The following is a 15,719-nucleotide window of genomic DNA, read 5'->3' as shown; positions in this document are numbered from 1 at the left end:
TGAATTATTATATGAATTAAAATACCTAAATTTCCACTTAACATTATATTTAGGTCCATTTGATGATGTAGTTTTTAAATATTAAATGATTGAAAATTTCACCAGTTACTCAATAAACCAAATATATGTTTTACTGGAGTCATTTATTGATGGTTTCTTTTTACTTTAGTAAAACTAAAAGTTTACCCGGAACCTCAAGCATCTTTGGTTCTTTGCCACTCTTCCTCCAGACTGTTCAGCCTGGATTTACTAATAAAATGTGATGTTTACCTTCATCTGGAAGGAAGTGCAACACTGGTCATCCAGGTAAAACATGTCTGATGTTTCTCAGGTTCGGGAGTAGAAATGTTCTTCTCTTGTCCAACTTTCTCTACCACACTTTTTTTCTTCAGCTCGGCTTTCCTTTAATAAGCTTGAGTATAAACAGCATCTTTAGCAATGACCTTTTTGTGGCTTCCCTGTGAAGAAAATATTTTTATTGCTCTTATGTATCATTTAAATTCTGCACAAAAAAAATATTTTGGCTCAATGTAATTAATTGAATAAAATGTATAATAATTTAAATCAACTTTTTAAAATATGTTTGGACTCCAATTTCCAATATTTCTAATAAACGGGGAGCGCGCGTAGCACGTCGCAGGTGAAGCACAGGTAAATTACGTCAACCAGGAAGTGGACAGAGGGACGTCCGTGTGGGACGGAGCGGTTAAAGAAGCTTTTATTTGAGCCTTTTCTGTGGACAAGCGAAACAATAAAGAGCAGAAAGACTTGAGCCTGCGGCAGAGAAATGTGCAGCTTTGGTGAGTTCTGGTGTTCTGGTAGATGTCGTGGATCTAGAGTCGTGTTTTCAAACTGGGGTCAAGGGCTGCAGTCCACGCTTTGTCTCCACTGCTGTAATTCACAGCAGGCCTCCGAGCGCAGAGCGCATTGTTTCTGAAATGTCTGCGTCGTTTGTTGGGTAAATAGACGGGAATCTGCCGGCAGTCCGCAGAGGCTTTGTGCGCAGAGATGTGATTGTTGCAACCTGTGGAATAATGAACATTAACGAGCTTCTTCTTGAAAATGATTAAGCCTGAAAAAATAGTCAATGTTTAGCTCAACTTTCCATGCATCAAGTTAGCATTTTATTAGAACTATTTTAAATGCAGATTGCTTTGTTTAATTTGTACAAATCCACTGGTTTATACACATTTAATCTCACACTCTTGGCAGATTTAGGTTTAAAATAGTGTTTTATTTTTTATTTTTTTACGTTTTTCTTCTGACTGGAAGTAATATTAAGGTTCTGGAGCAGCCTGGTTGGAGTTTAGCTTCAATCTGGGGAGGAAGATGCAGATTATGATGATGAAGAGGAGGCTTTCCAATGTTTATCTTACTCATATGTAAATTGACTAAATGTAAGTGGGAACATGGCAAATGATTAGTCAGCAATTATAAGAAGACTTTAGTTTTGGTATTGCCAAAGAAAAAAATAAGTCAGTCATCAATAGGGGAGAAAAAAATATTTTTCATGTTCCATTCTTAATCAAATGTTTCAAAAATGATGTCCTTTCAAAATTAATGTTGATTCTACATTTAGCCCTCTTCAAAACTAATAAAGTGACATTTTTTAATTATGTGATTACCCAAATGTATTTTTTTATTTTAAGATGAAACTGGCTACATTATAAGATATTTGATTATTATTATTACAGCATAAATTCACCTTGAACGACACCTCAAAGCCATACAAGACCAGAAAAAGACAAATTAGGTCTAGTTATATGAAATCCAATTTGGTCGTTATTCAGTTCAAATTAACCCAGTTATTTCCAATATGATTTAATTATATAGTTACATTTATTTGACTAATTAAAAACAAACGTAAAATCTCTTCAACCTTGTGTCTTTGTTCCCTAGATAAGGACAAAGGGCCAGGGCGGCTGATGAAAAAGGGGCTCGTTCTCATCCTGGTCGGTCATATTAACTTCATCCTGGGAGCCATCGTCCATGGCAGCGTCCTGCGCCACATTTCCAAACCCAGTCAGCACATTAGTACGCAATACACTGTCGCCAACATCATTTCTGTCACCTCTGGCCTGCTGGTAGGTTACTGCGTCAGACATTTTGCTTTTAAAATGCAGTTATCAACAGTCGTGTTACGTGTAGCTTGTGTTTGATTATTGTCTTTTCAAACAATATTGGTTAAATGTTTGTTCTCATTCAAATCTGAGGACACACGGTGTGTGGCTGGCAGCACTTATTTCTTTTTTTGATAAACCTTTACTACTCCTTTGTCTCGCTATATATATTTTTTTCTTTAGTTGTCCAGGTCCATCTCTTTGTTACAGCATTTATTTCCTCTGTTCTTTGGTTTTCTCTCTTTTCCAGGCAGCAGAGGGGAATTACACATCAGCCACATTTTCTCTAATTGCTTATTGATTTTTTTTTTCTGGTTTGATAATAACACTCTATGCAACTATAGGTTCATGTTTACATTGTCAAAATTACACAAGATGTATTTTTTTAAAACCATAAAAATTCTGCAGCTGAACTTGGCACAGAATGCATCTCCATATATTTTATTTACATCCATTAAATCTATTTTTGAAGGAGAGGGAAAGGTGCTAAACTCTTAGATATTGTATATAGTTAAACAAATAACACTCAGTTAAATCTTCTAGTGGTTCTGATTATGAACCACTAATTCAGAAAGTCCAAATTTAATCCAATCTTCTTTGCAAAACAAGATTGGACAGAGGACATGTGTAATTTTATTAGATTTAGATCTAACGAATGAATAAATCATTTCAGCTGAACTGGTCCGTGTAGCTCTGGCTGTGTGATGAGTTTTGATCCTTCTGGAAGGTGAACCTCCATCACCCAGTCAAATCATTTTCAGACTCTTGAGATATTTTCCACTGATCAGCTTCTCTGTCCCTGCTGCAGAACACCAAGCCCACAGCATAATGCTGCCATGTTTCACAGAAGACATGTCATGTTTTTTGTTCATTCTTTCACATTTTCTTTGATCCTTACATAACAGGAAGTATTTTTTTAAATAATTCAACTGACTTGCCAGTGTTCCCACTGAATATTTAATTTCACAGGTGGACTCTAAGTACTAATTAGTTGACTTCAGAAGGAAGTTGTTTGGACTAGATTTTGTTTGGGGATATCATAAATCAATGTGTAGTTTTTTTTTTTCTCTTCACTTTGTTTGTGCAATGCACCTATTTGCAATAATTTAATTATTTGAATAAAGTCTGTCTTTCTGCACCATGACTTACACTGATTCCTAAACTTGAAGCTGATTGAATACATTTTATAAGTCATCTAATCTTTCAGAACCACTCACTTGGATTTTCTGGGCAAGAAACAGTCAGATTAATATGAAGCAGAGATTGTTGAGATAAATACAGGCAACTTCTAATATTGATGCCTCAACCAAAAAAGTTATTTCTTCTTCACTGTTTATTAGTGTTTTTCCTTCTTTACTTATTGTTCTACAAGAAATATTTATGTTTAGCCTCCGTCAGCCTACTGATTTTTTTTCTCTTCTGCATTGGAGCAACAACATAAAACAGATAAGACATAAATCCCAGCTGATTACGGCCTGGTTGTGCAGTCATACTGCTGTGTGTTTTTCTCTGCCATCAAGACAGAACTTGCCCGTCATAAAGGAGCTGGTTCTTCAGACCGATCAGCTGTCCCTGCAGGGCAGGCCTCATTACCTTCATTTATCAGACAAACTAACACTCGTCAGCAATAAGATGGTGTGAACCTTCACTTCTTTTTCTGAGATTTTCTTCAGATTGGATATGAGCGTCATAAATAAGGCCGATAGGACGTATGAGGGTAACAAGCTACAAATTACAAAATTAGACTTAGTTTTTGTTGATGGCTTCTGTTTCGATGTTCAGCATTCTGATTTAATTCACTCTTTTTTTTAATCCAAACATCCATATTAATTATTCAGTTTCACCACCTGGGGCTAGGATTCCTTGCTACTCCAGAGTCTAATAAAGTCGACTTTGCTCATGTTTGTCTCATAGAGCATTGCCTCTGGGATTATTGCCATTGTGGTTTCAAGAAACCTTCATAAGTTTAAGCTGGTAAGAGTTTTAACACGTCTCCAGATACTGAAACACATCAGGTTGGGTTTTATTTTCCCACCTTTCATGACGCTTCCTCTGTGTCCTCAGATAATAGGGCTTCTGATGGCGTCCTTCCTGAACGCCCTGCTGTCAGCTGCCTGCAGCGCTGGGCTTCTGGTAGCCATTAGCGTCACCGTCGCCTACAACGGGAGCGGTCTGATGGTGGGATGCAACGACACGGTGGTGCCCATCAACGCTCGCTCACCTGTCAGCGCTCAGTGCCCGTTTGATACAACGCGGATCTATGTGAGTGGAAGCTGCATCGCTTAATGCTTTTTATTCAATTCTATATGATTTATTATTGCTTTCTCCACTTCCGGCTGTGGGTCAGGAAACCACCCTGGCCTTGTGGATCCCCTGTGCTGTGCTGTCTGCAGCGGAGGCCGGCCTGTCGGTGTGGTGCTTCGTGGTTGGACTGGCTCTCAGAGGCATCGCGCCGTGTGGGAAGAGCTACATCAAAGAGCAGGTGAGTCTGCAGGGCTCCAGGCTCTACCTGTGGTCTGCGACACGCTGCATCTCCTGCTGACTCACAAAGTCAAACTGGTTCTGGCTTGGTTTTATTCAGACACAGAACCTATTCATGTGTTGGATAATTTGTGATAAGTCAGCCAGGAACTATCAACAGACATACTTTTCAGCTTTTTTAGCTTAGACAAAAAATGAAATTATGCATCACTATAGAGGCATGAAGTAAATTTATTTAGTCTTCTTCTTCTATTAAATGCACCATAATAATAATAATGAGCCTTTTAATATGTCAAGGCAATTCTTCTTCTGTTTTAGGTTGTAACTAAATAAATGAATGTAGATTTTAAATATGTATACTTGAGATTTCTGTACTAATAGGACATGTTCTCTTTCAGTTGTACAAAAGTTAAACCTGCAATGCTTTGTCTTAATGCACATATAATTATACAAATGAAATATTTACTGAAAATTGTGATTTTTTTTTCTGCCCCTTATAGAACATGAAGATTATTTATTTATACTCTAACACAAAAAGTCTTGATGACTTTTTATTTACTACTGAGTTGCTAAAGCAAAAAAAAAAATCTCCAATGCACTTAAGCCACTGAAATTTGAAATGTTCTGAGATATTTCTGTTTAACATTTTATTTAATTTCATGTATTGTCTATTGGTTTTCTATAAACCATACCGAGAAGCTTTGAGTCCAGTAATTTCCTTATAATAATGATTGTCCATTGTTGAATTTTTATGATAACACATTTCAATTGAACATAAAACTCACTAGGTAGTTGTAGATAATAAATATTTCTGCCATTGCACTGTACTAAAACAGATTTGTTCATATTGTCACATTTTCCTTCCTTTTTCATCACAGTTGGAGGAAGAGACTGAAAACTCCCCACAAACTCGTCGCCTTATGAGAAAACATTTCAATACTGAAGCATGAAGTCTGTAGAAGTCTGTCCATTTCAACTGGGGATCTTAAAGAGCCCATATGAAGGTTAATATGTGCTTAATAAATGATATAGATATAATGATATAGTATATGTGTGTGTAAATGTGACAATGTCTTAAATTGGCCTCCTTAATATGAAACCAGTGCTTATGAAGACAGTTTTTTAGTTTGATTTTTATTTGTTTGTAAAAGTAATCATTCAGCAGTTTGTTTACTTTTTTTAACCACTCCATAACATCTAACATGCCTTAAAAATTATAAGATCATGAGGTTCTTTTCTACATTCAGCTTTGATTTCTATTCAATTTAATTCCATAAAATAGTAAACTGCATTTTTTTATTTTTATTTTTTTTACTATTGACATTAAACAGGAAGGTAAATGAAACAAGCAGCATTTTGGGGTGCGGCTGCTCTAATATTGCACATATTTTAATTAAAAACAAAACTGATAATTACCAGTTTTTTATATACATCTTACTGTAATTGCATTGTTTTAAAAATTGTATTCAGGGTATGTTGGACATTTTTAACTCCATTTGTCTCATTTTCTACATCGTTTGCCATTATCCATCCACTTGGATGGATAATGGTTAAAAAAATGATTAAAGAGAAACATTCAAATATGCTGGTAAAGAAATGTATTCTGAACAACATACATTAAAAAACACAGTTAAATCTGAAAAGCTGTGTTTGGACTCAGTGTATTTAAGCATGCTCTGTAAGGTTGGTCATTGTTAAGTGGGGTCATATTAAAAGGTCAGAACCAGAATGTGGGTCAGCAGCCTGAGCCGGACCCCCCACAACTCTGTGACGGAGTGGATCAGGATCAGATCAGCCATGAAACGGTTAATCTAGGGCCGTGCTTAACTGTGTGGAAGGAAAATATAGCGCAAAACGCTAATCCTGAAGCTCTGCAGGACAAATATTGACATAAGTGTTGACTAATACAGTCACAACAGTGTCAAGCTGCAGCAAGAACTTTTAATAATTTTAAGGAGGACTTTAAAGATATAAGTAAAATATGTGACATTTTATCAAGTGACTTATAACTGATTACATATTCTTTGCTTTTTATATTAGCATTTAATCAATGTCATTTAGTCACACATATCTCCAAACTGAAAAACAAAAAGTTTTATTATGTCTTAACAACTTAGAGAATAAACAAAAGTGTTTATTCTAAATGAAAAGCATTAAACTAATTTATAACAGCAACATTTCACACATATATTTAAGCACTTATGTCTATTAACATCATCTTGGCTTAGCGATAATGAAGGACATAATCATGTTTCCTGGTCGACTCGTCCACTGACTTTGGACTTGATTGGTCCAAAACCAGCAGATGACACCCAAATCAAACTTCACTTTTTCTGTTCCACTCTGATTCCAGCGCTTTGCTTTTCAAATGAAAAGCAAAATCAATATTCATCTGAAAAAAGGACTTTGGACCCACATTGAACAACAGTGTAATCTTTTATCTTCTTGGCTCAGATAACTCTGGTTTCTTGTCGGTCCAGGAGACACAACATATGCGACATTTGTCATACAAATCATGGATATTTGTTGTGGTTGGTGAACCTTTGAGTCAAATTGCATTTTCTTCCACATGTTTTCCTTCCACTCAACTTTCTGTTTTTAGCATTCTGAACAGCCAAAGTCTTTAGCGGTGACTATTTGTGGCTTAGTCGCTTCGAGGAAGGTGTCACTGTCTGCCTGCTGGACAAATGTCAATTGAGTTTTATCTACCATTGTGTGAGACATAACACGACATTTCTGTACTAAAATCAGTTTTAATGGTCTCTATTTAGAGAAACGCTATTTGTGTTTTTTAGTTTATCAATTTTAAGACATAATTCTCAAAATAGTTCAAGCAGAGGTCAGAAATGTTCTGGGCTTCTCTGAATAACATCCATGAGATGAACTGAACTACTGGGACGAATTCATTCTTAAACACATTTCAATCTGTGAGAAATGAGAAAAGCTAAATTGTGTCACCCTATGAAGCACAAAAAAAAGAAGTGTAAATAAATAAAATGCAGCTCTTTTCAAAGCTCATATTTATGACGCATATTTTGGTTATAATATTGCAGTCCAGTCACGCAGTCAAAACACCAGAACGCATTAGGCTTCATTAGTATTCCATTATAGTCGAGATGCATTTTAAAGCAGCCCACTGTAGGTCCAACACGCCCACATCCACTCACACTATGAAGTCAATTGGCTCGCCTGCGCGCTCCCGCTCAGTGCGCACTCCCGATGACTCGTGGGCAGCGAGGTAGCAGGCAGCCAGCTGCAGAGGAGAGCAGAACGGACCAGCGCCGTACTGCGGTGAACAGAGCCCGGGACCACCCGAACCGCTCGCTGTTCTACACACAAGGTAAAGCATTTATTTCCTCCTTTAACGTCACGCCGCCCTCATTTGATCCTGAGCTGTGGAACAGGCGCGCAGGCTCGGACAATAAACGCTTCAAAAGGAAAATGTGCGCAAACGACGCGCTGTTGCTGCGGTGACAAACGGACTGGTGAAGATTTTTCTCCTTTTTTTTCTGTGGTTTGTCGCTTCAACAACGGAGATGCTTCCGTGGACAGAGCGACGTGAAACGTCCGCGCTCTGAAACCACCCGCTTCATTTTCTCCTGACGACGCGCCTCGCCGTCAACGTTACGCAGGTGTTCACCTCAATTACTAATCAACGTAACCATGTTAATGGCTGCTGGCTGACAGCAGCTGGCGCGCGCGACGTCGTCACGCAAAGCAGAAGAACCGTCCGTGTTGCGTTGGGATGCGTCAGTGGAGCGGATGAGCTGTAAAGTTCACAATTCAGCAACACGGAAAGTCGCGCAGTGGGTCAGTGTGGAACATTACAGGAGCGTTGCTTTTATGGAGCGCAAAAGGTGCCGCAATGATGTACACATTTGAAATATTGCATGTCATTATTATCAGAGTAAATTGGTTATTAATTGATAAGGAAATCCATTCCTACTTGGAGGTTGAAATGAATGTAGAATTTAGACACATTTTTAAGTTGTATATTTGACTGATTATGAAATTTAAAAATCAATCAATTTATGAAGTGTTTCAGCACCATACTTTGAAATAATTATTTTAATAATTACAACTTAAATAATTAGTCATTTGCTGCAGTATGTGGGTTGATTTAATATTGTTTTCTATCAGTCTTCCCCTTCAAAATTTGTGGGAGTTACTACTGTGTGTACTCTTTCACATAAAAAGTACTCCTAGAATAGCTTTTTTATTTTGTTTTGTTTTTTTATTTTTGTGCTTATGATATGTCGTCATACTGGGTTCAGCTGAAGTCTTCCCCTGTTAAAAGGAGTTTTTCCTTTTGACCAAAACAAGGAATGACTGCAAAATCAATGACTGATCAATACTATCGGCTGAACTTTATTTCTGTAGATCACTGCCATTTTAAAATGAAGTTGTACGATTAAAAGATCAAAATAATTGTTTTTGTACATAAATTTAATGTTTTTGTCATTTTAAATTGCCTCAGGTTAATATCTGTGTTGAATTGGCTTTATACAAATAAAATAAAAAGAACTTAAATCAGAGTATAGAGCACTGTATTATTCCAACATTTAGTTTAAGAAATTTTAATATTGCATTAAATTTGATTTTAATTAGATGACACATAAAATACTGTTGAATTTTCTTACTATTTTTAATAGCACTTTTTGTGCTCCATATCGCTGTTGCCTGGTGAAGCTCATACAAACAGGAGGGGAGGCGGGGGACTGTCTGAGCCGCTCATCCACAGGTGTACGTCCACACAGGCGTCTGAGCTGACAGCAGTGGCTCACTTTGAACACACTTTCAGGTAGTGTGCAACCTGACCCCGCTGACTCAGCTCTCGTACAAGAAGATAATCTGACACCGAGGCAAGCCAAGACAATTTTTCTTAAGAATGCAAACACACATTCTTGTCAGGAAGGAAAATCGGCTTTGCACCAATTTGGGTGATGTAAAAATGTATCGTAATAGGATGATTTTATTTATGTAAAGAAGGGTGTGGCTGATCAGAGATGATATCTGCAGCAGTGAACTTCAAGGAAATCCACTTTGCTTTTTTAGGCAATAATCCCCTCTTTGTATATTAAACTTGCAAGACCAGTTTTCAGGATCCAAAGCAGTTTGGCGGTTTAAAAGGAGATGTTTTAAAAGGAGATGTTTTATGTCTTTGCAGGATTGTTGGTGATTATGACACACTGGAGCCTCGGCGGTTCTGGCCATTATCTCTGGAGAACAACAGATAAGGAATTGAAAGAATAAAGACCAGAAAGAAAATGGCAAGAGACGACTTGCATATAGAAGCTTTACAATCAGCTTTGGGATGGAGCCAGGTTTACAGGCCTTTGACCAGTGGAGCACTGGGATTCAGAGGGAATATCCAATAATGGGAAATCAGTTTAGAGATTCTGAAACACGATGAGAAGATTTCCACAAAGTGCAGCTCTCTTGAATTTGAAATTCCCTTGTGTAATTTAGACTGCATGCATCCTGACTGTGGATTTCCCTTTTAGTGATGGTTTATGGGTTTCACATCCATCACTCACTTTCAAACTGGACATGTTTCTCTCTTACCAAGCTGCTGTCAAAATAAGAATGATCTGAACAACTTGAATCACTGACAGTATGTCGAGCGTTAAAAAGAAAACACCTGTCAGCGGAAAACACAGGCGTTCAAAAACTGTAATAAATGGCTGCAGACAAAACGTCCCTTCCTGCTATCTCTCCATCCTCCTCCTCCTGCTCCTCTTCTCTGCGGGTTCCCCTCACATGGAGTCTATAGAGAGCCACAGTGAATTCAGCTGTGAGCCCATCAGACTGAGAATGTGCCAGGATTTGCCTTACAACACCACCTTCATGCCCAATCTCCTGAATCACTATGACCAGCAAACGGCTGCTCTGGCCATGGAGGTAGGTGATGATCTTCTGGTTCTCTCATCATCAATCACTTTATTTTGGTAAATTGCCCACATTAAACACAGGAAACAATAAAAGGAAAAAAAACCAACAATAAACAAACCTATAAAGGACCAGGCTGCAGCAAAGCTGATTCTTGTCTACCCTATTTTTATACCTGACAACCTACCAAGATATCTTCACAATACATTTATAAATCTAGATTTAAGGTTTTATCATTTTACATTTGAAAGCTCACCGAAGAAGGACATTTCTTAAAATCATCATTCAATTCATTCCACAGTTTCACACCAATAACTGAAACACATCTAGACTTTATCTGGCTCTTCTCTTTTGCACATTCAAATATAAACAAACCTCGCAAATTATATTTATTCTCTCTTAGTTTAAATAATTTCTGAATACCAGAAGGACGACTTTTGTTCAATGTTTTAAACATTATCTCCAGTTTTTTAAATATAAACAATATCTTTTATTTTTAATGTATTACTTTGAATAAAGAGTTTATCAGTTGGTTCACGGTATCCCACCTTTTGAATAAGCCTGATAGCTTTTTTATTTTTTCCAACTTAACTAACTTATTAGTGGTTGTTTTACTTGCATTTTCCCAGATTTTTGAGCAATAAGACAAATGAGGCATAACCAAAGAAGAATATATGATATGCAAGCCTTTAACATGTTTTCAATCTTTTATTTTAAACAATATTCCAATAATTTTTGCAACTAGGAGATTAGGATATCTCCTTTTTTTAAATGGCAATTCAAATGTTTTTTTATGTGTGAAAATGGGGAGAAATGCTGCCAGTTAATGTCACGTTGCTATTTCTGGATAATAATTTAATGAAATGCGCAGGGCTTGGAAATGGTCGCTGACTACAAAGCAGCAGCCTGCAGAGTTTCATCTTGTCGCGTCGTCCACCTGCTGAGGTCTGAAGGATTCCTCATGCAGCCTCAAGTGACGGGACCAGATAAAACTCGGATACAATTGTATCTGAAATGAAAACTGGCATTATGTGCCAACATTAAAATCAGTTAATCAGCTCAGAACGAGAATCTTTCAGAGGCATCAGGTTCATCCACCATCTGGGCTGCAGCTGAACAGCAGATTGATTAGCAGAGTTGGATAATAACTGTCTACATTTACTCAGTTACATTTACTTGAGTGACTTTTTGGAAAATGCATACTTTTAGAAGTGTTTTTATTTTAAAATTATATTTTTTAGTAAACTTTCTGGATAATCTATCTGCCGAGTAATGTCACTGGATGAAGAAAAACCTTGTTCTAGCCAAACATTTACCAGAGACACACCTTCAGTCTTTGGTCCGTAAGTTATTTTTTTACCGACGGAATTAAATTATTTTCATCTTGGTCTTTAAAATACCAACATTTCCACATAACTTTGTATTTTTATTTCATTTGATTGTGTAATTTTCAAATATTAAATGATTGTTTTAATCTGTAGTTGAGTAACTACCAAATACTTTTAAGTATTTTGTAGTTTAAGTTTTTAAAGCAGTTCTATTCTTGAGTACAGTTTTTTTGTGTACTTTACCCACCTCTGTTTAATATTCTTTTTGAGGCAATTTCCATTGGTATAAAAGTGTGGTACAACTTCAACACAGGGTTATGCTAATATCCTATATTCTTTATCATCAGTGCATGCAGGCATGGGTCGCTCAGAAACAAACAAGGTTCCTTCTTGCTTTCTGCGAATGTTCCCTCAGAGTCTTTAATCTGTGAGCTGCAGGAGACACAAAGCTGCAGGCATGAAAATTGAGGATTTAAGCAAAGCAGGGAACGGGCTCTGCTTCATCTCTCCTCCTCATGTTGCAGATTCATCTTCCTACATGTTGCTTCTTCTTGGACACAGATGGATGTGTATGTACTCATCCAGTCATTCCTGACCTTTTAGTTTTCTATATGAGCTCTAGCTGACAGACAGAAGGTGGAATCTGATCAGCAGAACAAGGAAAATATTCTCCAATGAGGTTTGTGTGTGTGTTTAACGCTTTTAAGAAATTCCTTGGTTGTGGACATTTGATTGTAGCAACTGAGGGGAAGTAGTGCTGTGTTACACACACACACACACACACTATGCATCATTATCATGTTACCGCTATTTCCTACGCCATTGTTAGTCCCTGGAGAGTGTGAAAGGACAGAGAACAAGGTGTTGTTCGGTAACTATGCTGTAATTACCTGTTTTTGTCCAGATCACGATGCAAAACCTGGGTATTTTCTGAGGTGTTAATTTTACTGACATTATTTCCTCACTACATTATAACTCTAACCCACAAATAGGGAATTAAGTTCAAATTTCAAACACGCAGTGCTTCTGTTATTTTCTTTTTGCACAAAGCCACACCATAATCTAACCAGCAGAGGAACGGCCTCGTTTTGGCGACTGAATTTAAACAGCCCAAATTTCTCCACGGCTCGTTCAAATAAATCTGTTTCCAGTTGTTCGTAGTTGGTATATTAAATTACTCTTGCTGAAAAGCAGATGAATTTGAACAAGACATGTGTTGGCTGGCTGAGCTGCATGTTTAATCCTGAGGGATTTTTGTTGTTTTTATGCTCAGTAAGCACTTTCTCATGTCAAAATGGATGATCGAAATGCTGTCTCATTTTATGACCGAACAAGATTTGCGTGGTTTCCCCTTTTCCACATCAAAATGTTCTGTGTTGCTAAGGATCTGCAGCAGGATGATTACTTTCTTTGTAGAACTACTGACTGTCATTACGGTCAGAGCTGCAGCTACAGTCATGGCCTTTAATCAGCAAATGAACGACCGTGCAATTGTTCAGGCATGTCAGTTCCCCAATGTCTTGTCAAAACACACTACCTCAGAGACTCCAAGAACCATCTGGTGCTGAACTTGATTTGACCCAGATGAAGCTGGAGCCAGGTAACCAACACCCACAGTCGCTTCAGTCATTTCTGGAGATGGCCGAGAAGCAACATGAGCCGTGTTATTTTTCCCTGCTCTGCTCTGCAGTGACCAGGCAGTGCTGCCCCGCTGGAAACCCTGGAGGAAATTTAATAATGCCTCAGTAGAAAACACGGGCTGCATAATGCCAGCTTGTGTGTGTGTTTCTGTGGAAGGAAACGTCTAATTTTTCCTCCTCAATCAGTGAGTTTAATTATGTTTCTTTCCAGATTCTTACTGCAGACTATTTTGTTTAGATTTTTACAAGTATTGTTTCAGTCCTGATCACTCCTATTGTTGAGATGTTTTAAAACGGCCTAAATTGGATAATACAAATCTTTTTGGCCTAATTTAAAATATACAGCACATCAAATTAGTTTATATTAACCCGGACTGGTTAGGAAAGCACTCAAGTACACAATTTAAAAAAAATTTCAATCTGATTTTAGAGAACAAATTACAGAATTACTGGCTGGAAGCATGACTAAAATTGTTTTCATAGACAATTTTCAGTTCATAGTTTCTTCATAAACCTGCGACCTCTAACCCCACATTGTGATTTATGTTAATTTAATTGGTTTTTCAAAGAGGCTGGTTGCTGTGTAATCTCAAAACATGCAGCTGGGATTGTTGACACAAAGGGAATGTATACATTTTATAAATGTAAACTGTTTGGAACCTGTAAATTTTATGAAAACAAGATGTTTTCAGCCTCATGTGAAATATATTGTCAAAATTCAGAGTATTTTATCTACAATTCTGTTTACTTACCCAAATCTCTATGGGATTATGTTGTATTAACACATTTTAGTGACATATTTTGGTTGTTGGGAAAATTTCTAAGAAAATTTCAGTTGTATAAAACTTGAGATTTCTATCCTGTCAGCCTTTATGTTTGGTGATTTGTTCAAAGTCCAGATTTGAGATTCTGCCTTTTCATGTTTTAGTATCTGTTATAGTTAAGATTATTCGGGTTCCCAAGTGAAGTTGGATTTATCCTCTGTAGTGGTTAAAACGTCGCTGTTCCTGCAAGTTTAATTGCTTATCCAGGGTTAAAAAGTGGACGCTGCTACTTCCTCTGTGTGTTTGTGACTGGGCTCCCACCTGTCATCGCTCACAAGTGCAAACTAGCTGCTAATCTCTCTCTCAGCTCCACAATGACGACATTGATTCCCACACCAGCGGCCATCCCATCTGCTACAATAGTCAATTAAACCTGAGCAGAGAGGCTGAAATAAGGGGGGAGGTGAAGTTGTACAGCTCAGGCACATTTTTAAGGGAGGTTTTGTTTGTTTGTACAACTATTTACGTTCCCATGTAGTAAAATACAAATATAATCTTTCCTGCCCATCTGCCTCAGCATGTCATGGTTCCCAGAGGATTACTTGTTGTGACATTACCTAAGCGTTTGCGTGTTGAAAATGCAGATTTAGACGTATGACGCAGTGAATGTTCATCAGCAGCAGAACCAAGTTTACCACGGACAGATGGGTCTGCAGAGCTGCAAACCAACGTGGCATCATGAGGTGATGGTTGGGTAGATTTTGTTCAGGTTTTGTTTTGCAGATTTTTGCCAGGTTAAAGTAAATGTTTGACAACAAATAACATTTCTAATTTCAATAAATTGGTAAAGATTCACATTTTGAGAGCAAGAGACAACAGAAGAGTTTCACATTGATGGACAACACAGTTGCTGCAAAAATGTAAAAATGTTTCCTTTTCAAATACTGTATATTCATTTGACAGCCTAAAGTATTAATGTGTTAGTTTAACAGTTGTTCCAATTATAGGCATGCTTTTACTTCAAATAATTATTTTCTTTAGCATTATTTTGGTAGTGCTTCATAACACTGACTGGTTGCTCTGACAATGTTTGTACTGCTATAACCACACTGCTTTATTCTGTGGTAATCTCCAAACATTCAAGAATATCTGTGACTCTTAATATAAAGTTAGTATACATGCATTTCTTTTATGCTCTGGTTTGAACTGAAATGCTTTAGGATCAGTTTACGTGTTCATCTAAGGCAGTATGATGAAAGACAAGAGATCCACTATCCTGACATCAGAAACTCTTCCTCCAGGCTCTGCAAGCCACACCTGGCCAGGAATTGACTTTGTAGATCATAATGGGGCTGAAACCAGGAGTGTCCAAACATTTTGCCATGTGGGCCAAAATTCTAGAACCAAAAATTTAGAAAAAAAGGATTACATTTCTGCCAAACACTAAAATTTTGATTTCTCTTGAAATTTTCAAAAGAAAATTTGAAATTTAGAAAT

General features: G+C 37.3%; 2 protein-coding genes across 4 annotated transcripts in view; both read left to right on the top strand.

The window, feature by feature from the left end:
* The first annotated feature begins 670 nt into the window (after positions 1-670).
* LOC129364215 (keratinocyte-associated protein 3) lies at positions 671-6,244 on the top strand. Its single transcript, XM_055036733.1, has 6 exons — positions 671-800; positions 1,900-2,084; positions 4,035-4,094; positions 4,185-4,382; positions 4,468-4,602; positions 5,480-6,244. Exons 1-6 carry the CDS (start codon positions 788-790, stop codon positions 5,549-5,551), a joined length of 663 nt encoding a protein of 220 aa, XP_054892708.1. The 5' UTR covers positions 671-787; the 3' UTR covers positions 5,552-6,244.
* Positions 6,245-7,823: 1,579 nt separating this feature from the next.
* The window catches only part of LOC129364197 (frizzled-3-like), a 32,739-nt gene continuing 24,843 nt past the window's right edge, over positions 7,824-15,719 (top strand). For 2 of the 3 annotated variants that reach the window (XM_055036697.1, XM_055036695.1), the window contains exons 1-2: positions 7,824-7,941; positions 9,769-10,502. In XM_055036697.1, the coding sequence (XP_054892672.1) occupies positions 10,218-10,502 (285 nt within the window). In that variant the 5' untranslated portion in view covers positions 7,824-7,941; positions 9,769-10,217. Of the gene's footprint in view, positions 7,942-8,368; positions 8,459-9,768; positions 10,503-15,719 lie in introns of those variants that run through there. The other variant, XM_055036696.1, reaches the window with a different exon arrangement.

Source organism: Poeciliopsis prolifica, unplaced genomic scaffold (assembly GCF_027474105.1).
Source record: "Poeciliopsis prolifica strain line A6 unplaced genomic scaffold, Auburn_PproV2 SCAFFOLD011, whole genome shotgun sequence".
NCBI classification, from domain to species: domain Eukaryota; kingdom Metazoa; phylum Chordata; class Actinopteri; order Cyprinodontiformes; family Poeciliidae; genus Poeciliopsis; species Poeciliopsis prolifica.
Note: the sequence above shows the minus strand (reverse complement) of the source record. Positions and strands in the feature narration are given on the sequence as shown.

Coding starts and splice junctions, on each gene's coding strand:
- LOC129364215 (XM_055036733.1), top strand. Junction 4,095..4,184: donor ACCTTCATAAGTTTAAGCTG/GTAAGAGTTTTA, acceptor CTGTGTCCTCAG/ATAATAGGGCTTCTGATGGC. Junction 4,383..4,467: donor TTGATACAACGCGGATCTAT/GTGAGTGGAAGC, acceptor GCTGTGGGTCAG/GAAACCACCCTGGCCTTGTG.